This window comes from Babylonia areolata, chromosome 6 (assembly GCF_041734735.1).
Source record: "Babylonia areolata isolate BAREFJ2019XMU chromosome 6, ASM4173473v1, whole genome shotgun sequence".
In the NCBI taxonomy this organism is placed as follows: Eukaryota; Metazoa; Mollusca; class Gastropoda; order Neogastropoda; family Buccinidae; genus Babylonia; species Babylonia areolata.
The window spans coordinates 50,301,621-50,322,903 of NC_134881.1; the positions used below are offsets into that span (position 1 = coordinate 50,301,621).

General features: G+C 43.3%; 1 protein-coding gene across 1 annotated transcript in view; it reads right to left on the reverse strand.

Annotated features, from left to right (window-relative positions):
• Nucleotides 1-11,321: 11,321 nt before the first annotated feature.
• Nucleotides 11,322-21,283, reverse strand: part of LOC143283120 (glutamine-dependent NAD(+) synthetase-like) — a 45,467-nt gene continuing 35,505 nt past the window's right edge. Inside the window, exon 9 of the mRNA XM_076589257.1 lies at nt 11,322-20,887. Within this exon, the coding sequence (XP_076445372.1) occupies nt 19,973-20,887 (915 nt within the window). The 3' untranslated portion in view covers nt 11,322-19,972. The remainder of the gene's footprint in view (nt 20,888-21,283) is intronic.

A 21,283-nucleotide genomic window follows, 5' to 3' on the forward strand; every position in this document is an offset into this window, starting at 1 on the left:
AATGAGTGCTGTGCGTCTCTGTGGTCTGTCTGAGTCGCCTCTGTCCAGAAGCGTACGCACGTTCCATGTGGCAATGGTCAATGGGGTGCTCCTTGTTTTCTTCTTTCTTTCCTTTGTGTGTCGACCGCTTGAGTAGGGTCTCCGTCAGACGCGGTATGCTGACTAGGGTGGTGTGGAGCAGGCAATGTTTAGGGCACCTTTTCTAGACCCTTCCTCATGCCATGGAGGTGAGCAGTGCTGTCCTGAAGAGGGCTGCTCAGTCGCTCAGGGGGCTGCCGATCTCCACCGCTGCTCCAGTCGGTGAAAAACGACCCTATGGCCTGAGCCGCCTGTGTGCAGGTCCGCGGCTACGACTGCCAGTGTACCCACACCTGTCGCTTCGTCACTCGCCTGTCGCCACAGGGCTTGGGGAAAATGATGGTATGGGATGAAGGATGACTGATGACTTGCGCGATGACTTTGTTTATAGTGAGGAGGAGTTGCGCACCGTCGATCTCACTCTCTTGTCCAGTCTGTATCCAGCGGCAAGGCGAGGTCAAGACGACTGGAGATGGAAACGGATGCAGTGGATGACCAGGATGTCCTGTGTGCCTCATCCTGCCCCCAGCACTCCACAGTGCTCTGCTGCTGCAACCACTTCCGCAGAGTCCGCCGGATCCAGTCTTCACATGCTTGGGTAGACAAGCCCTAACTCACCGACGGTTTACCCCTCTCCCTATTATCAGTCTGTCAGATGGCAAATGTTAACACTTATCCCATCTGGGGGAGGTAGGGTTGAGGGTGGGGGTCTGTGTGTGTGTGTGTGTGTGTGTGTGTAAACCCACGATTTCTCGCAATCCCACGATTTCTCTCACTTTGAGAGAAATCGTGGGATTGCGAGGAATCGTGGGCGTTCCCCTCCCGCGTTTTCTCTCAATTGCGAGAAATCGTGGGGGGCGCCCCAACGGTTTGAGAAATTATGGGAAGATGTTTATCATGGGAAGTTCCCCTTATTTTTATCAAAAAATAATTCCTTTGCCATCAGAGTTGGGTTCGTATCCTTTCCCAATGCAAATCTAAGAGAAAAATCAGAGAGAGGAAAAGAAAAGAAAAAGAAGAGTGCGACGACAATGACGATAATGATGACAGTGGCTTTATTGAAGACATCAACAGTAATGACACTGAAAAACATCTATATATTGTATTTCACACAAGATGGATCACTGCAATGCATCGACCTCTGAAATTCAATATTGGAATCAATAGCAAACAAAATTAAGGCAATGTACATAACCCAAACAGAAAAGTACTATATTAGATAATATCATGTAATATAATGTAATATTAGATATTACGTAATATAACATAATAAAATGTAATATATCATTATATAATACATTGTAATATAGTAGGACTTGAACCAAATCTTTCCCGAGGGAATAACATCAAAATGATTCAATTCTCTACATATATGTGATAGAAATGTGTTTCGCAATGCTTTATCTTCACGAAGGAAGCGTGAAAACTTGACCGAACAGTTTTGATGTTTGTTACAATGCAACCTTTTCTTTTTTTTAGAATGTTCTTCATTTCATGCTTGCTCATTTGTTCATCTGTTTGTGTCAGCATCCTTTCGCATGAAAGATTGCCCTGAAAATAGATTCTCAGTGTCGTAGAAGACACTCAAAACATGAAAATATTATTAAAAAACAGAGTGAAAGAAAAGAACTAATCAACTAGCGAAGTAAACACACACACACACACACACACACACACACTCACCCGCCCACTCACTCACTCATTCAAATGAAATGAAATGAAATTATGGTGCTTAGAGCCTCGCCGACCACTAAGGCCATCTCAAGGCTATCGCCGCGTTAATAACTACTACAAGGATAAAAAAAAAACAACCAATTAAAACGAGTCACCACTTCAAACTTTCCACTCCAAAGTTAAAAAAAAAACTTCCATAGTTTAAAACCTTCAAATCTGGTTTAAAATGTTCACTTCTTTTAAGAAGTCCATCAGCGCCCACGGAGGGACATCACGAAACAAAGTCTTCAAAGAAACCGCCGTGTAATGTCTGTGTCTAACGTCATGCAGATCCCAACAGTCAAGGAGCACGTGTTTCACGGTGAGAGGCTCATCACAGGGAATACATCGAGGGGCCTCTTCCCCCTTCAACAAGTAAGAATGAGTAAAAAAAAAAAGTGTGCCCCGCGCGCAGTCTGCACAGCAGGGACTCCTCCTTTCTGTTCTTCACCCCCGAAGGGAGGGTCTCTTTTAGGTCTGGATGGATCTGGAAGAGCTTGTTGTCCGTCTGGGTGTTCCACTCCTCTTGCCAAAGATCCTTAACGTAAGTGTTCACCTTCCGCTTCATGTCTGTGTATGGTACAAAGGATCTGGATAATTCTTTCTTTACAGCGTTCCTGGCCAGCAGGTCCGCCCTTTCGTTACCACGAATGCCAACATGTCCGGGAACCCAGGCCAACACAACCTCGTATCCTTTCTTCGTTGCGAGAGTAAAAGCTTCATAAAATTCCAGCAGTTTGGGATGAGTGATATTCCTGCAGGCGATCGCCTCCAGGGCTGACAAGGAGTTGGAAAAGATCATGAATCTCTTTTGTTTCGAAGAGAGAACCATTTTTACCGCCAGAACCAGTGCGGTCAGTTCCGCAGTGTACACCGAGCTGTCAGACAGGTTGTGTTCCGTTGAGGGCCGGTCAGGGAAGTCGGGACAGAACGCAGATGCAGCGACTCCGTCCACGGGGGCTGTCAGGGAACTTAGAGAAATCTGAGATGCCACCGACATCCAGATCGGCATTTTCTAAGTGCGGCTGAATGCGGAGTCCGAGAGGAGGTATGCAGTTTGGGTTGTCTTTAAATTTCTTATCGAAAGGGTTGTTGAATACAGCGTCGTAAGCAGGGTTTGTAGGTTCAGAAAACAATTTCAAATAATAGTTTAGGGTCAGCTTCAGTCTGCGGTTGGAGAGAGGCGGTTCCCCTGCCTCTGCGTACAGGCTGTGCACAGGGGTGGTGCGGAAAGCACCTAAGCTGAGACGGAGCCCTTGATGGTGTATAGGGTCCAACAGTTTCAGGTAAGACGGTCTGGCCGAGCCGTATACTACACTTCCGTAATCCAGTTTGGACCGGACCAGGGCTCTGTAGAGGTGCAAGAGAGTTCTCTTATCAGCACCCCAGTCCGTGTGTGCCACAACTCGAATGATGTTCAGGGCTTTTTGGCAAGATATTTTCAGCTGTTTAATATGGCTGAGGAAGTTCAGCTTCTGATCAAAGACGACCCCTAAAAATTTGGCTTCCTTGACCGCCGGGATGGTGGATTTTCCCAGACGGATTTCAGGGTCCCGATAGAACTGGCGAAAGTTATGAAAATGAATACATTCAGTTTTGGAGGACGAAAATGTGAAGCCATTCTCCTCTGCCCAACACTGGATTTTGTTGACGCAGAGCTGAAGCTGTCGCTGGATGCTGGCATACGTGCTGCCAGTTGCATACAGGGCGAAATCGTCCACGAACAGCGAGCTGTCCGATCCCTTCTGAACAGATTGAACGATGTCATTAATTTTGATGCTGAAAAGAGCCGGCGACAGAATGCTCCCTTGTGGGACACCCAGCTCCTGCTCGTGAATGTCGGACAGGGTGGTGCCGACCCTCACCTGGAATTGTCTGTCTTGCAAAAAATTGTGGATGAACTGGGGCAGGTGTCCTCGGAAGCCGAGCTTGTGCAGGTCCGAGAGGATTCCAAATTTCCAGGTGGTAGCTTTCTCCAAGTCAAAAAATATGGCCACCACATGCTGTTTGTTTACAAAGGCATTTCTTACAGTGGTTTCCAGACGAACCAGATGGTCAACGGTAGAGCGATGCTTGCGGAAACCGCACTGTTCTTTCGCCAGAAGGCCGTCGGTCTCTAGTTTCCACATCAGTCTACCGTTGACCATCTTCTCCATCAGTTTGCAGATGCAGCTGGTCAGTGCTATTGGGCGGTAGTTGGAGGGGTTCCAGGGGTCTTTTCCCGGTTTCGGCACCGGGATGAGGGCTTTCTGCCAGGAAGGTGGAAAAAAGCCTGTGATCCAGATGTGGTTGTAAACTTTGAGCAGGGTGTCCAGACAGGTTTCAGGAAGATGTTTCAAGAGTTTATAATGGACCTCGTCCATTCCTGGACAGGAATCCGTACAGGCCTGAAGGGCAGATTTAAGTTCATTCATTGTGAAAGGAAGGTTGTAATTCTCTGTGTTGTCGGAAGAGAAGTTACAGGGTGTTTTTTCTGTCAGGTTTTTGGTTTTGAGAAACCGAGCAGATTTGTTAGCAGATCTCGAGTTCTGTTCAATTGTGGAGGCAAGCAAATTGGCAACTGCTTTCTTCTCTGTGACCAGAGCGTCTGACAGTTTAAGATGATGAAAGGTTGGGCATACGTTTTTGCCCTTAATTCTTTTCAAAACCCTCCACACTTTCTTCTTGGGTATGTTGGAGGTTAAGGAAGAGCAAAAATCTCTCCATGACTTTCTCTGGCTCTTTTTAAAAACATACCTGGCTTTCGCCCTCAGCTGTTGATGGGTTCGAACGCTATCGGTCTCCGGTCTCCGAAAGACGCATCGCTGCGCTCTCTTCCGAGACTTACGGGCCTCCCGACATTCCGCGTTGAACCAGGGCGTTCTTGGCGCCTGAGGCTTGGAGGTAGACGATGGGACTGCTGCTTTGGCGCAATCTAAAACGATGTGAGTCAGAGTGTCAGCAGGGTCCTTGCTTTTCAATACTGTTCTTCCTGTAGCTCCGCTCTTATCTTCATGGTAAAAATTCCCCAGTCTGCTTTGTCATAGTTCAGGCGGTCAGGCAGAGAGTCACCTTCTCCATCTGTGGGGCAGAGGACGACAGGAAAGTGGTCACTCCCGTGCAGATCGTCGTGCACTTTCCACTTGTAGTCCAGGACCAACGATGGATCGCAGACTGACAGATCTAAACACGAGAGCTTTCCAGAGGACAGATGAAGGTAAGTGGGAGACTTGTCGTTAAGACAGCACAAGTCCATATCGGAAAGAATGTTTTCCAAGAGAAGACCTCGGGCTGATGTCATCTCACTTCTCCAGAGCGGGGAGTGTCCGTTGAAGTCGCCCAACAGTAAAAACGGTCGTGGGAGCTGGTCGACCAGGTTCATGAGGTCCTGCCTCAGAACACGGACGGCAGGAGGAAGGTACAGAGAGCAGACAGTGATGGTTTTCTCAAGTGTGACTCTGACTGCCACCGCCTGTAAAGGGGTGCTTAAAGGAACTGTACTGTATAAAAGGGACTTGCGTATAAAAAGAGCGACACCTCCCGTCAATCCCTCTTGCTTCAGTTGAGCGGGTTTAAAAACGGAGTTAAAACCAGAGAGAGATAAAACCTTGCCATCTCTTTGCAGAGTCTCCTGCAGCGCCAGCACTGAAGGTTTCAAAGCACGACAAAGCAGCTGGAGTTCCTGGAAATTGGCGTGGAACCCCCGGATGTTCCAGTGGATCACTGCCATTAAAAAGGTTAAAAAAAATTAAAGCAGCAGCCTATTCCATCGCTACCCCCTGCTCCTCTGCTTGCGGTGGCTCAAGGTCGGCCAAGATCGAGTACTTATTTTTAGAATTTAATTTTTCTGATTCCGACCAAGTGGGAATATCCACCACCTCGGCCCTTCCCGATCCCGCCGAGGCCGCAACCCTCCCCTCCTTGAGTTTTGGAGGTACGGGGGGTTTCTGGCCACTTCTGCCAGCCCGAGGGCCAGGCAGACGAGAGGCGGGGCGAGGGGGGCCGGGGGGTGGGGTGGGGCGGGAGGCGGACAACGTGCCTCCGCCCGAGGCTTTCCGCTCCCGCCCAGCAGCCCCTGAGGACTGCCACACAGGATGGGAAGGGGTGGACACGGCGCCTCCACCCAAGGCCAACGGTTCCAACAAGGTAGGCACGTCGTCCGTCTGCGTCCCTGTGGACGTCGTCTGGACCGCGACGTCCACCATCCTGGGTCTGACGACAGAGGCGTAAGACGCCTTAGGCGACGTGGCCTCCACCTGTTTCCTTGCCTCAAAGAACGATATCTTCTTTTCTGTCTTCACCTTCTGGATTTCCTTTTCCTTTCTCCAGGCGGGGCAGTCTTTCGATGAGGACGGGTGGCCGCCTCCGCAGTCAGTTCACACAACGGGCTGGACTGACGCAATCGCCTTGGTGCGCCGCCTTTGAACAGGTGCCACACGCCTCTTCCTCCTTGCATCGGTCCCGCACGCGTCCAAATTTCTGGCATTTGAAACATCTTAGATGGGACGGCACGTACAGGCCTACTCTCACCATCAGGTATCCGACTCAGAAGAAGCAGCAGAAGGTGAGGAAAAATGTGTTGGTCGGGACTCTGTCCGACCCCTTCTTCACCGTCACCCTGTACACGTCGGTCACTCCCTGAGAGGACAGCTCGCTCTTGATCTCAGCTTCAGACACTCCTTTCAACTCCAGGCATCTGATAACCCCCTTTGAGCAGTTGAGACCTTTGTGAGGGGAAACCCTCACCGCCCTATCCACAAAAGTGGTTGCCTTGAGCAGAAGCTGTGTCTGCCTTTTAGACTCTGTCTCCACTAAAAACGCTCCGCTCCTCAGCCTCTTGATGGATTTCAGCGATCCTGCCAGACACTGAAAGCCTTTCTGGATAGCGAAGGGGCTGAGAGCTGACAAGGGCTTGTCGTCATCAGCGCCCTCCATCACAAGCCACGACGGCCAAAATCCAGAGGTCTCAATGACCTCCGAATCTGAGTCCGAATCGTCTGTTCCTTGACTTCTTCTTTTTCCAAGTTTAGAGGGGTGTATTTGTTTAGAATTCATGTTTAAATAATTGTATATTCATCCCTCCCTTACCCACCCACCATGGGGTCCAATTTAGGGGCCAGGGTCAAGGGAACACCAGCTTGACCCCTTCCAGGTTTCGGGAGGGATATATGACCAACAGTCTAGCTCCAACGTGTTCCCCCCCGATAATGCCCAGCTCCCGGGGACAGAGAACCGAGCACTACGGGGGTTATCTTCGTTAGCCTCTAAACTGCCAGTCTTGACCCAGCCCCACGAAGGGGTAGCCGATTGACACACACGGGCCAATGTGTGCCGCCTGTCTTCGGAGAGGTCCGAGCCAAAGGGATGTGTTGAGAGCAGCATGCTCTCTCAATCCCCAGGATCTCATTCCCCTCCATCACAGGTCGCGCCGCACGGCAAACACAGCGGGCCTGAAGAAGGCCGCAGAGAAAAAAGAATGTGGAAAAGAAGGCTTGATGGGGAGCTGAGGACAGAAAAGAGGCGGTAAAAAGAAGAATAGAGAATAGCGAAAGGGACAGTGGGTCACGTTTAGTTTGGGCCTCACTCACGACCTGTTCGGCATGGGAAGCCCTATCAGGGGCATCAGTACGAAAACCACCACTTATTCAGCCCTAACAGCTACAATGGCTATGTAGGCTGTCAATTAAGACCTGGGACCAGAGCAGCAAACTCGAAGAAGCACTGATGCCCCCGCCGACATAGCTCGCTCGATCACTGGCCACTAAGCCTCCCGACCACGACAAGGTAGTGACCCTCCCGGGAGGGGGTCAAGAGAACATCAGCCTGACCCCCTCCAGGTTTCGGGAGGACTCACTCATACACATTTTTTTTTTAAACCAGTACTGTGTCATCACCTTCACCGTCTATGGTTGATGTCTTCACCAACGCCACTGTCATTTTCATGATCGTCGTCCCTCATTTCTCGTTTCTTTCTTCCCCTCTCTCTCTCTCTCTCTCATTTTTCTCTTAGAAATGCATTGGGAAAAGACACGAACCCAACTCCGACGACAAAGGAAATATTTTTGATGAAAAGGGGACGTCCCACGATTTCTCACACATCATGGTCCGCATGCTTTGACGCTTCTTTGAAATAGTCTGGAGGCTGAAATCTGTAGCTTGGACACACACACACACACACACACACACACGCGCGCGCGCGCGCGCCCAGCTAAACGTTACGTATTAGAAGCAAACATTTATGCAAACTCTGAATGCATAGTTTACACATGAATGACTGTGGTAGATGATACTTCAGGCCATCCTTTTCATGACACCTTTCAAAATGGCCGACGAAACCGGGTAAAACAGGCCCACTATTGGGAAAAAATTATTTGCACTGCATTTCTTGTTTGTTTGTTTTGTTGTTGTTGTTGTCAGTTATGCCATTTTCAAGTTGCATTTCAATTTATTTTGGTGTGAAAAACGTATTCACAAGCGACAATGTTTACGGGCCCATGCTAACTATTTTTATATTATTATTTGATGCTAAAAACGATGTTATCGTGTCTTTGCTCTGAAATTACTGAGCATTGTTATGAAACATCTGCAACAGAACACAACAATGTCCATGCTGAAGTACCTCAGTTACATATGTCAATGTAATGTCAATTCTTTTAGTTTGAATAAACTGCACAAAAACTAGTTCTTAGGCCTTGAGGGAAAATAAGATAAAATGAAACGAAATGAAATAAGGATTCCAGTTTCTAACATTACAGCTGTTTTGTTTTTGAGAACTCAAGGGTACACACATATACCCCAGAAAATGAGTGCCGCATCTAATGCCTCATGTACATTCTTGTGCTTAGAGCATTCATTCTGTATTCAATGGATTCCTGCAGCTGACTTCACACTGACACGCTCGTGTACAACCACGTTCACAGCGTGTACATGAACACTGTCGTGCTCCAAAGGATGTACATGTTCATGTTAGCTCCAGAAATAACACCGCTGCTGGAGGTTCCTTTGCCAGCATCTGGGGCTCATGAACTTCACGGCCACTCTCTTTCATAATACCAAAATAACTGCATTACTCATAACGTGATCATCATGAAAGTTGTCGCTGCCCATGAGCCCTCGGTATCTTTGATAACAACAGAGAACTGTCTGAGATTCCTGTACAGTGTCAAAGGATGCTTGAGTGCATCATGAGGTTCTATGTCCAAGCGCAGTATACACCATGCAAAAACATGTCAGTTGCTGACATGCTGTCACACAGTCCCAGATCTGAAGGTCATGCAGATCATGGAAGATGTTTATCTGCATGTGGATGGCATAAAAGAAACATGGTCAGCGTCCAGTGCCTACATGGAAAAGCTACAAGCAAAGACACAGATAGATGCGAGTCTCAAGACTGCTTTGGAATACACAGAATGGAAGGCCTGAATATAAGCAAGATGTTCAACTCGCAGGCAGAGACTATTTTGCAAGGGAAGCAGAGGAGAATTCAGCTGCTGGAATAAAATTCTGCTTAAAGGTGACATCAGATGCGGAAAGAAGTCCTGGAAAAGATTCATGAAGGTCATCAGGGTATTTCGTGCTGTTGTTCCCCAAGCCAGATTCCAGGAGTCAGATTACCACCTGTGGTTTATTTAATCAGCTGGGTTATTTTGTCTTCCATGCGATGACCATGTAGTTTTAGTCATCGCATGAAATGTGTTTTTTTAAATGTTCTTGTTATTCACTGGATTACCTGTTTTCACAGAATTGCCTCTCCGGTGAGGGTAAGAAGAGGATGAATGCAGAGGATTAAAAGCGAGGATTCAATCCCTTCTGAAATTACTGACTTGCATGTTTGTTTGAAAAGTTTTGCATGTTTAATAAGTGAGGTTCACACAACTGGTCGAAGAGAGAAAATTGCCACTGACATTAATCCCTGTCTTAAGAAAATGAGACTCTAAAAAAAAAAAGTAATAAAAAGAATTATTTTTTTCTGAAATAAGAAAATAATCTTGGGGGGGGGGGGGGGGGGATGTTTAAAAATGTAACGTACTTACTCTGGCTATTCTGACAAAACAAGGGTAACTTTGAAGGTAAACACTGAATGCTCAAGAACCAAGTGTGCTACACCATCCCAGGGTTCTATGGACATCATGGTCTCCAGGAACCTTGCCCGAGCCATTGATAAATGAGCAGAGAAGAAAATTACCATGTGAACAAAAAGTGAGTTTTTCAGGTCAATCCAAAAGGAAATTATTCTACTACTTTTTATCAATCTTCCTTTTGATTCTTTTCAAAGATAGAACTTTCATCTTTCCACCTACAGATTTGCAGCTTTTTAAATTTTCCTTTTCACCTTTTTTCAGAAGAAAAGGCGATCCAAGTAAATCTTGGTGGAATGGAGTCCTGAAGGCAGTAAGATGCCATCAATACTGACATTGCTCTGAACACCTACAGCTCTGCCGGTCCCAGATGCATTGTTCTCTTCTGGATCATGTCAGCATGGTCCTGATGACTGGACAACCCAGGATTTCCATTCAATATGCCCAGGCTTGTGCCAAGGAGAGGACATTCCATCTTCATCCTAAAAAGCATTAGTACAACAGCAGGGCATCATCTTGGCCACCACTGTGCTCTGCATCTTCTCACTGTTCCTGTCCTGTGCCTTTGGTGCATCCTCAGATGGAGTTGTTCATCAGCAGACTATATCTTCTGTGTTAGTGGGCTGCAATCCCCAAGATTACTAGTCTACTTGTCGCAAAAAAGAGAGAGGTCATGGGTCAGAATATCAACACGACACTGTCCACCTCAGTCTACAGCTCTACTCCTGAGACTGTTGACAGCTTCAAATACTTGAGATCCAACATTTCCAGCAAACTGTCCATTGCTGTGATCAATGCCACTATCGTGTGACAGTATGTGGCAGAAAAAACACAAACAAGACTAACTAAAGATATGTCTGAACCCTCAGAAGAGAAGATAAAATAACAACAAACATAAACTCCTCCAAAACCACAACCAACCAATCAAAAATAAATAAATCTAACCCTCCTCACTACCAACAACAACAAGAATAAAAAGTACACCAAACAAAAAACAACAACAAATAAACTATTTAATGTATTGTCAGCAAGATTTATTCGCTCTTCACAGCATTAATCTATTTGAGGGGATGTACAGTGCTTCGAATGAGCCTGGCCAAAATCATCATGTTCCAAGAGAAATAATAGAACTAATTCCTCTTTTGATACTTATGAATAGCATCATACTAATCAGGTATGTGTCACAAGCAGGTCATGCTTCAATTCAAAATGAAAAATGTATGTACAGTGGCTGTGAATTCTTTTATAGAGTAATAAATTTTCATAGCATTCGCTACCCACCACCTGGTAAGAAAGTTTCTGCATGGTTGTAATAATAAAGATGGACATAAAAAAACTGTTAGTAAACAAATACACATTCTAGCTGCCATAAATAAATAACCAAAAGATATGACAACAAACAGAAAATCATTGAAGTCAAACATCAACAGATCATGTCTTGCCAAGGACCCAGTTTGATCATAGAAGAGAAGCTCTGTCAGAAACAAATTAATAAAGGAAAAGTTGTACACTTATTTGATCAGCCTGCTGCATCACAATGGCATCTTAAAGATGTCCTCTCTGCACAAACATTTAATTCAAGATTTTCTAAAGTCACTGGAATTATTATCAAAATGTAGTCTCGGATCACTAAACTGAATATTTTCCCTTCAGTAAACAAAGTGGAATGGTAAAGGGGAAGGTTTGAGGGTAGAAAAACAGTCAAGGAAAAGGTTAAAAGACGAACATTGTGAACTGCATGTATGAGAGGAAAAGTTGGAAGGATGAAAGTACTATTCTTGATCAGTATCTCAGGGAAGACTGATGAGATGAAAGGACTGAAGAGATCTTCGATCCTTTGGTCCAAAGTGACATGTCCATCCATGTTGACTTCTTTTGAAACTACTTAACCCTTTCACCGCCAGTCAATTCAGAGTGCAGAATTCTCTTGTGCTATAAACACAGTAAATATGGTGTCTGAGTACAGCTGGGGAATCCCCATGTCATGGGTAGAAAATATGACTTATCCTACCACCGAACATTAAGAGCAGTAGGTTCATGGATAACAGACCCATGATCTGGTCACCCTTCAGTGACATGGGTCCTCTTCCTAGCTGCTGCATAAATGCGAGTTTGGAAGTGAAAGGGTTAAAGCAAAATACCAAGCTTTCTAAATGTCAAGTTATGACAACTGAATTACAAGAATTTAAGTCCATGACCTGAGGAATTAACTTAAGAAACATATCTAACTGTTAACAATGAAACCAGGTTTATTCTGAATTCCCATCCCTGTTGTGGTCATGATATCCCCCTATGCACGTACAGATGAAAAGGCCTTTGCCAGCATTTAGGTTTGGCCTCATCATCTCCTCAGGAAAAAGGATCAACCTTGCACCTGCTCCAAAATCAGACATCTTTTTGAGGTCAGAGGGCAAGATTGTAATATGGCCAGTTTTCAGTGAGTATGGGCATTGACTCAAAACAGGTCATAACAAACTTGATTTTATCTGTTAGGAAATCAAGTGTTGAAACAATATTTTTTTTGTCTTTTCTTCATTCATCAAACTTCCATCCCCTTTGTGGTATCTTTTTATTTCACCCCTTTCTTTGAGATGGCTGGAAAGAGTTTTTTGCTGGTGAGAAGTATTAGAGATGACAATACAGACGTTTATTTAGACTTTGTTTAGTTTCATTGTACAAGATACTTACATCATTTTCCTTATTTGAGTAATTCCATTCTTTTCATGTATTACCTTCCATCACATGGGCAATGCAACACTGTGTTTGTCTAGACTGACCGAATCATGCAGACTATATGGGCTCACCTGGACTGTGCAATGCAGCACTGTGTCTAGACTGACCGAATCATGCAGACTTTACGGGATCACCTGGACTGTGCAATGTAGCACTGTGTTTGTATAGACTGACCGAATCATGCAGACTATATGGGCTCACCTGGGCTGTGCAATACAGCACTGTGGGTAGATTGAGAATATCATGCAGACAACTTATCTAAGCCATTATGTTTTTAAGTTATGCTGCACATATTCAAACTGCTATGGTTATATATCTGAACAAGAGAGGCAAGGCCTTCAAGACTCACTTGCGATACTTAAAAAACAAAAATCAAATCGTTAAAATGTGTTCTGTATTTGTTGTTATAAAGCTTCGGGTTAAAAAAAAAAAGGAAGAATAAAAAAAAAAAAAGAAAAAAAAAAGTCCTGACGGCAGATTCGAGCCCCGCGTGTTCAGGTGAGAAGAAACTGTCTTACCCAATACACTATTGTGGCTCCTTAACTGACGTTAAAAACTTTAACATTTAAACATGTTTTTTTAAAGGGTGATAAATAGATTGTGGTATCTGCAGTGAGTCGATTCAATTTCTCTTTTATGTTCATTCTAGTTTTATAGTTTTAAAGTTGATATGAAAATTGAGTATTTTGTTAAACTAATAACATGCAGAGCCAAGTACAAGTACTTCTAAACGTCGTATGAAGTGAAAAGGACTTCATTTTGAGAAAAGTCAAGACTGGAAATTTTTACGTTTCATCACAAATCTTTCTCTGAATAAATATTTAACGGTCTCCTTCTCCAACTTTCCATCACATGTTATCGTATATATTAACTCTTTCCATACGAACGGCGAAAGAGACGACGTTAACAGCGTTTCACCCCAGTTACCATCATCAAAATATTGCAAGCGGAAGGCTCTTATACTGAAGAGGTGAATGTTGACAAAGAATACCACAATTCTGACGACGGAAGCTAAAGGTTGGGTCATTCAGACACCCATTGGACATCTGAGGGGTCTGTGTGGAGGAGAAGAGAGGACTGGCCGTACTGAGTGAGTTAATATAGGATTGAACGGGCAGGTCAACAACTTGAAACAAAATGGCGACCTTCGCGTTCGCAATGAATATGAGCAAATGCTTTGAATATGTATAAATATGTGTATGCAATTGATTTTTGCCCATGACCTTCAGGGTTCAGCCAATAGATCTAAAGTCCACTTGTAGTACTGATTTTAGTATTTTCCGAAAAAGACCACTTGGGTGAATGAACAAAGTGAAAACCCTGTACACTGAGAGTAAAACACACAAGCTTTTTATGTATTGAGTATAATTTCAAAATTGTGGAGAGATGGCCTAGAGGTAACGCGTTCGCCTAGGAAGCGAGAGAATCTGTATGCACTGGTTCGAATCACGGCTCAGCCGCCGATATTTTCTCCCCCTCCACTAGACCTTAAGTGGTGGTCTGAACGCTAGTCATTCAGATGAGACGATAAACCGAGGTCCCGTGTGCAGCATGCACTTAGTGCATGTAAAAGAACCCACGGCAACAAAAGGGTTGTTCCTGGCAAAATTCTGTAGAAAAAATCCACTTCGATAGGAAAAACAAATAAAACTGCACACAGGAAAAAAAAAAACTAAAAAAAAAAAGGGTGGCGCTGTAGTATAGTGACGGGCTCTCCATGGGGAGAGCAGCCCGAATTTCACACAGAGAAATCTGTTGTGATAAAAAAGAAATACAAATACAAATACAAAATGTAATGTTTAAGATGAGAAAAATCAGTTTAAAGCAAATTAACCCCCCTACAATTAATTACAGATTAATTTCCCTTTTTTACTATCTGCACCAAAGACATGCACCAGAAATATAATTTCCAATCTTAGCAAAAGAAGTTCCTGTTTGAACAAAAAATGATAAAAAATGACTGCTCTTGTTGCTGTGTCAGAATATCAGATCAAAGTGCCAAGTTTAGAGAATAATAAAAAAACAAAAAACAACAACACCCAAACCACCCAAAAAACCCAGTAAATTCAGTTTGCAAAAAAATTGGCTCCTTTTAAAAATTTTTTTGTGCCCATCCCAGAGGTGCAATCTTGTTTTAAACAAGATGACTGAAAAGAACTGAATTTTTCCTATTTTTATGCCAAATTTGGTGTCAACTGACAAAGTATTTGCAGAGAAAATGGCATTGTTTAAGTTTACCATGGACACACACACACACACACACAGACATCCGAACACCCGGTTAAAACATGGACTCACTTTGTTTACACAAGTGAGTCAAAAACATATCAACAACTGTTTGGGTTTTACTGTGTCTTGTTTTACCAGGATACAAGACACAGTCTCTCATGTACATGTTCCAATTCTATCTTGGTCTTGCCACATGCTTCTGCTATAAGTAATTCAACTGTATCTATTGAATAGTCTTCTCTTTCAGTATATTGAAAATCATAATAACCAAAGTTTCAGTTATATGTTTCATGATTATCAAATGCAAGTAAAAAAAAAAAAAAAAGGGAAAAAGAAAAAAAAAGAAAACTGCTTTCTTGCAGACACTCAAGTAACAATGTTCATCATGTCTATTCCATTTAAGGCCTTTTCAGCAAGCTCAGATCATTGTCATGGTCTATTTCTTCTGGTTACATAACAATAAGGACATGAAAGATCTTCAAAATGTAAAAGGATGTTTAATAGTTTTGAGTAGTTCTCAAACATAAAAAGCCACTCACAACAATTTTCATTATGTGCTCTCCTTAATGCCCTAGCAGAGAAAGCAAAGAAATGCCACACGTGAACCATGGCAAGAACCGCGGGGACAGATGGGTGGGCGTTCAAAGTTGACATGCTAAGTACATTGAACCAAACAGGGAGAATACTACAAAGTCCCCTTTTTGAAGGGGGCCCAAGCAGTGGAGTTTAAGTTCCCACTTGAGGAACCTGCCCAGGGGGAAGAAGGGCATGAGCAACCCTGTCATACCAAAGGAAGAAGTGAGAGTTCTCATTGATGTGTGGAATGACTCAAGCACAGGAGAAGATCCCCTAATCAGTCCAACGTCCTGTGTTGAAACAACTGTGGCAGAATCAAGGAGGAAGGTGGCAGAATGGTTATGATGCTCATCTGTCAATACAGTGAGTCCCTAGGGTCTGGGTTCGAATCCCACTCTTACCTTTTTTCCCCAGGTTTGACTGGAAAATCGAACTGAGGGTCTAGTTGTTCAGATGAGGTGATAAACCGAGGTCCTGTGTGCAGCATGCACTTGGCGCACTGAAAAAGAACCCACAACAACAACAAAGTTGTCCTCTGATAAAACTCTGTAGAAGAAATCCATTCAGATAGGTACACAAATACAAATGCATGCAGTCAAGGCCTGACTAAATGCGTTTGGTTATGTTGCTGGTCAGGCATCTGCCTAGTTTATGTGGTGTAGCGTATATGGATTTGTCCAAGCAAAGTGATGCCTCCTTGAAAAACTGAAACTGGCAGAATCGGTTTGGCATTGAACTTTCTGATTCAATGCTCACCAGTGATCAGGGTTCAACATCCAGTTTTGGCATGGTGTTGTGTCCTTGGAGCAGGCACTTTCCTTTGATTTTCCTCACTCCACCCTGGTGTGAATGGGTACCTGACTTCCGCTGGGGAAGGTTAAAATGGTGGAAGAACAGGATTGGGCCCTGCCTTCCTATGCCAAGCCCTAAACACAATGTATATGAATTCACAGCCCCAGTGGCTGTTAAGCCTGGGACCTTTTACCCAATAATGATTACCTAATGATTACCTATTAATTAGATTCAACAGGAAGACAAAATGAAGCAGATTCACTGCTGAACACCCGGTTACATTTTGTAACTAGTCAATCTCAAATTATATCAACTGACCAGCTCTTACATATTTTATGTTTTACAGTTTTGGATGAGTCTTGACAGTGTTGCTTTGCTGAGAAATTAAAGCCGGTAAAGAAATTGATGTGAAACAATTGTGACTGCTCTGGGGAAGCAAACAAGGGCTTTGGAGTAACTGTAAAGTCTAAAGGCAGACAGCTGGATGGCAGTAATTCAAAACAAAATCAGACCTCCTTACTTTCGTTGGGATTGAAATCATGAAAGGTGGGATGTGGGGGATGTTTACTGCATGTTTCCAACATTAGTATGAAAAGATGCACGAGTGACATCATAAAGTGTGTACAACTAGCTAACACTTAAATACAACTGCTGTCCACAACCATCATCTGTTTTCCTCCAATGGGTAACCTCACAGCCACCTGCTACTAGCTCCACATTCACTGTGGGGAGGGATGAGGGGGAGGGGGGGATGTGGTGAAAAGTCAGAGCCAAGATCAGTGGCAATGCTAAATGTTGCTGGGGATTGGGGACTGCGTGGTGGTGGTGGTGGTGGTGGCTGGAAGGAAGGAAGGAAGGCCAGTCGAACTGGGTGGATGAAATGAAATGAAACATGTTTGAATACATTAACTCTTTGGAGATGTGCTGGCTCTTCGGCGCCGGTACTCTGCCCGCTCAGAATGACGTGCTGTAGTGTAGTATTCGGCAGATTGCGGAATTTTTTTTTCATATACTCAGCAGTGTTCAATTAAAGAGAAACTAATCAGGTTGTCTTGAGGGATCAGTCTAGGAAAAACTGAGTTATTTCCCCTTGACCGTTATCTGCGTGAAAGGCTTTTTTTTTTTTAGACTTCTTCTGGACTGGGTGAGAGGTCGATTTTTACACAACCAACCAGTGTTGTGCTCTTCTATTTTATTTTATTTTTTAACAGTTTGTTGTGCAACATTTGACTTCAAACTGATTCATAAGAATCAGGGAACCTTACTGCGTGAGAAAATAATCTTATGCTGCCTTGCGGATTAGCTGATGGGGTACAGTATACCTATTTTTCTTTTTTTTCTTCTTTTTTTCAGTATTTAGTGACATAATTTTTAATATTAAAAAAAAAAAATGTTTAGCAGCATTTAATGAGAAAACTGTTTTAAAATGTTAAAAGAAGAGATGGTAAACTTTCTAGTGATATATAATTTGTATGTCTTTGTGTGAAAGTGTGTTGAATTTTTCAAATATGTCCATATTTGCCCGTCACAGTAAAACTACATGCACTATTTAACTACGTCTCCATAGAGTTAAACAAACACTGTACAGTAATAACAGAACTTTAATGAATGTTAGTCTTGAACAATACAAATGACAAATAACCAATTACAATTGCGATCATTGACATAACTGTACTGATGATTTCAGTGCTCAGTATCAAATACAATGCAGCAATCAAAAATTAGACAATCAGAAAAGAACATTATTCCATATAAGCTCACATGCTCACCATGACCCACTGGTGCAAACTCTGGCAGGGATCTGGTTTATGTTCTGTGCAAACTTCTACCACACTTGTACATAGACACTGAAAGTTGGTGCAGCTAATGACCTCCCAAAGCATATTACCTCCTTTGTGTGTTTCTAAGTAGTGCCCTCCTGAAAGTAACCATCCTCCTTTCCTGCATCTGTGCATCCAAGTGGTTAAGTTTTTAAAAATAAATTGACAATGTTAAAAAATGCATTAAAAAAAAGTTTAGTGTGTCAGTGCCTCAAGCAGTGTGTTATTCCAGAGTGTCTTTGTCACAAAAAAATGTCAAACGATTGCAGTTAATCACACATTCACACACACACATGATCAGTACATATTATTTTCATCAGTAGAAATGAATTAGAATGAATATTGGTGCTTTTTCTTTATAACTGAGTTGGTTCACCAATGAACTCATTGAATTCTCAACTCACAGGTCTCCACAGCAAATGCCTGTTAACAATTTTATGTTTGCTCTCTATCCATCAGACAGGATTATCAAGGTAAAAACAGTGAAGGTAATGGTTGTTTCCCTAAACTTTTTTCTCCATAGCTATATTGTTCAACCTACTCCAAGCCACATCCCCATCCAAAGATTAAACCTTACAGTCGATGTCTGAAGTGTATCTTTTGAACTGGCATTTTCTCTGACATGACATAGACAAAAGACGGCAATAGTGGCATGGAGTATGAGATGGATCTGTCAAAATCTAATGTATGAACATAGAAAAAATCAATGTTACAATATGAAATATATTTGTATCTTCTCTGGGCTTGAGGTTTAAAGTTAACCTTCATATAAACATTTCTTTTCTTATTCCTTTTATGAGATTCCACTGAAGAAAAACCAACAGCATCAATCATGATACACACATTTCATAATTTAAAACCTAAACAGATTATCAGCTGTGCAATTAAATTTGCAGGGATTGTATCGTCAAGCCATCAATAATGTTATTTCCTTATACAGGCTGGTAATTGTATAATGCCCCCCTTCAGACAAGACACAAACTCTCAAGTCAGTGAAGACAACTGTCCTACAGTTTATAAATCATCATAACACTTTCCATCTTTCAAGCAGTAAAATGTCAGCCCCAAGTTACTTTCAGTTCCATGGATGAAATCAGAATAAAAACATGCTGGTGCAGAAGTGCACAAACACCTCCTGTCTGGGTATGACGAGCTGGGTTTGATGCTCAACATTGTTTTCAGGTCAATTTACACTGCTTGAATAACACTATTCTTGTTTTGTAACTTCTGATACACTGTCATTCAGATAAGTTAAGACTAAAATGGTCAACTGGCAGGAGGTACTGAATTAAAAATCTAAAAACAAACAAAGAAGAAAACAATAGCAATATGCATATATATACAGAAATTAAAATAGAAAAGAAAAAAAAAGTATTATCACGGGTGTTGTTAACACCGACATGGTCAATAGGACAAATGTCCTGACCCATTCAAACACTGTAGGACATTTGTCCTCTTCACACAAAGATGAGAAGGGACACTGAAACTAATTGATCAACACTGTTTTCAAGATCAAGTCTAAAGGTATTATTCGACTATGATAAAATGAATATGACCAGTGCATGCACATCGGATATCACCTCCTGGTTAATCAGACACTAAGACATTGACTCCAACTGCCCCGAGGTTGCATAAGCAATGTTGCAGGCCTTATTCTGAACAAACTGGAAATTTGGGGAGGAGTGACTTGTCACTGAAGTTTTCCACATACAGTATCTGAGCTAACAAAGAAACATTGAACAATGACCTTCCTGATTAAAATGTAATGGTACATTTATCCTCTTCAGCAATGAAAAATGAATGGACGTTCTCAAAACTTTATCTATGTATGATGCAGATGTACACCCTTGTATTATAAACCACACTATCCAAAAATCAGAGAAACACTGAGATGAAGGTCAACACAGACCAGAAGCCAGTTTTTGTAATTGCAAATTACCACATCAACTGTCTAGAATGTGATGACATCTGGACTCACACTACAACTGGCTGAATGGATGATTCTGTCTCTTTAACAAGCGTTGACACAGGCTTTTCTGCAGCATGCAAGTCCACAGATTTTCTGCGAACCTTTTTAGCCAGGTTTTCCAGAACAGTGGCCGATTCTGGCCGGGCTTTGGCTGCCTTCTCAGCTGGAGGTTTTTTTCCTGACCCACCTGTTCCTTTGGCCTCTATCTTGTCCCTGCCTTCATCCCCTGCTTTTGCTGAAGGCTTTCTCCTGCGTCTCTTCTTGGCTGGCTCTGCAGCAGCTGCTGGCTGCAGTTGTTTCACCTCTTGGGGTGCTGGAGGGTTCCTTTCTGGAGACATATCTGTTTCAGGTGCAGGCAGAGGTCGCTGATTGGCCACTGCCATCAAGGCATTGACAGGGCCAAGTAAACTGGGATCGATAGTAGCATAGCGACCAGAACTCAGTAACACCTTGTCAGTGCCTGGTACTCGATTGAGAATGTATTCTGCTGAATTGTGGTCCACATTACTTTCTGTGACCGGGACATAACTGGAGGTAGACACAGGAGTGGCTTTGGACAGTCTGGATGAAGTGACCAGGTGAGCCAGCTGAGGGATGGGGACTGGAGTGGACATTTGATTTTGGAGCACTTGGCTGGGCTGCTGCAACTGAAACTGTTGCACCTGATGGGGCTGGAGAGGCACATAGCGGCCACCAAGAGGTGGCATGGAGTGCAGCGTTTGTCGTGGACTGCTGTTCCCGTTGCGAAAAATGGCAGACAGTGGAACTGTGACTCCCACAGGAGAACTACTGGATGCAATAGGCGGTGTGCTGATAACCAGCCTGGGGCTAGCACTAGTGTCACTGTCTGCATCCTGCATGCTGCTGTCGTCCATACTGCTGGTATTTTGGGCTTTCAGTACCTGGCTGATCCTCTTTGCCTGTCAAAACAAAACAATCACTGCTTAGTCTGACATCGAGTTCTGTGAATTCAGTTAGAGTATACACTTCATACAGCATTCTATACTATTTCCTCTTCAAGTATCATTCAGTATGAATCACTGCCATACAGAACACATACTTTGTATCAACAGCTAATTCAGACAAGAACCAAAGCATTCATGACTCATGTGTGAGAGGGGGTGTACCAGTATTCAAATACAAAAAGACTATCGATCTAAATCATGTTTTTGTTCACCACCTGAAACTAGTGTCTGTGGAGCTGAAAGCTGTGTGCTGGTAACATAACAATTCCATGTAGCTAAAGCACCTGAAGCTCAGGTCAGCTGGCATTTCATCGTTTTACGACATATCTATCAATTTTCAAACTTCCCCGG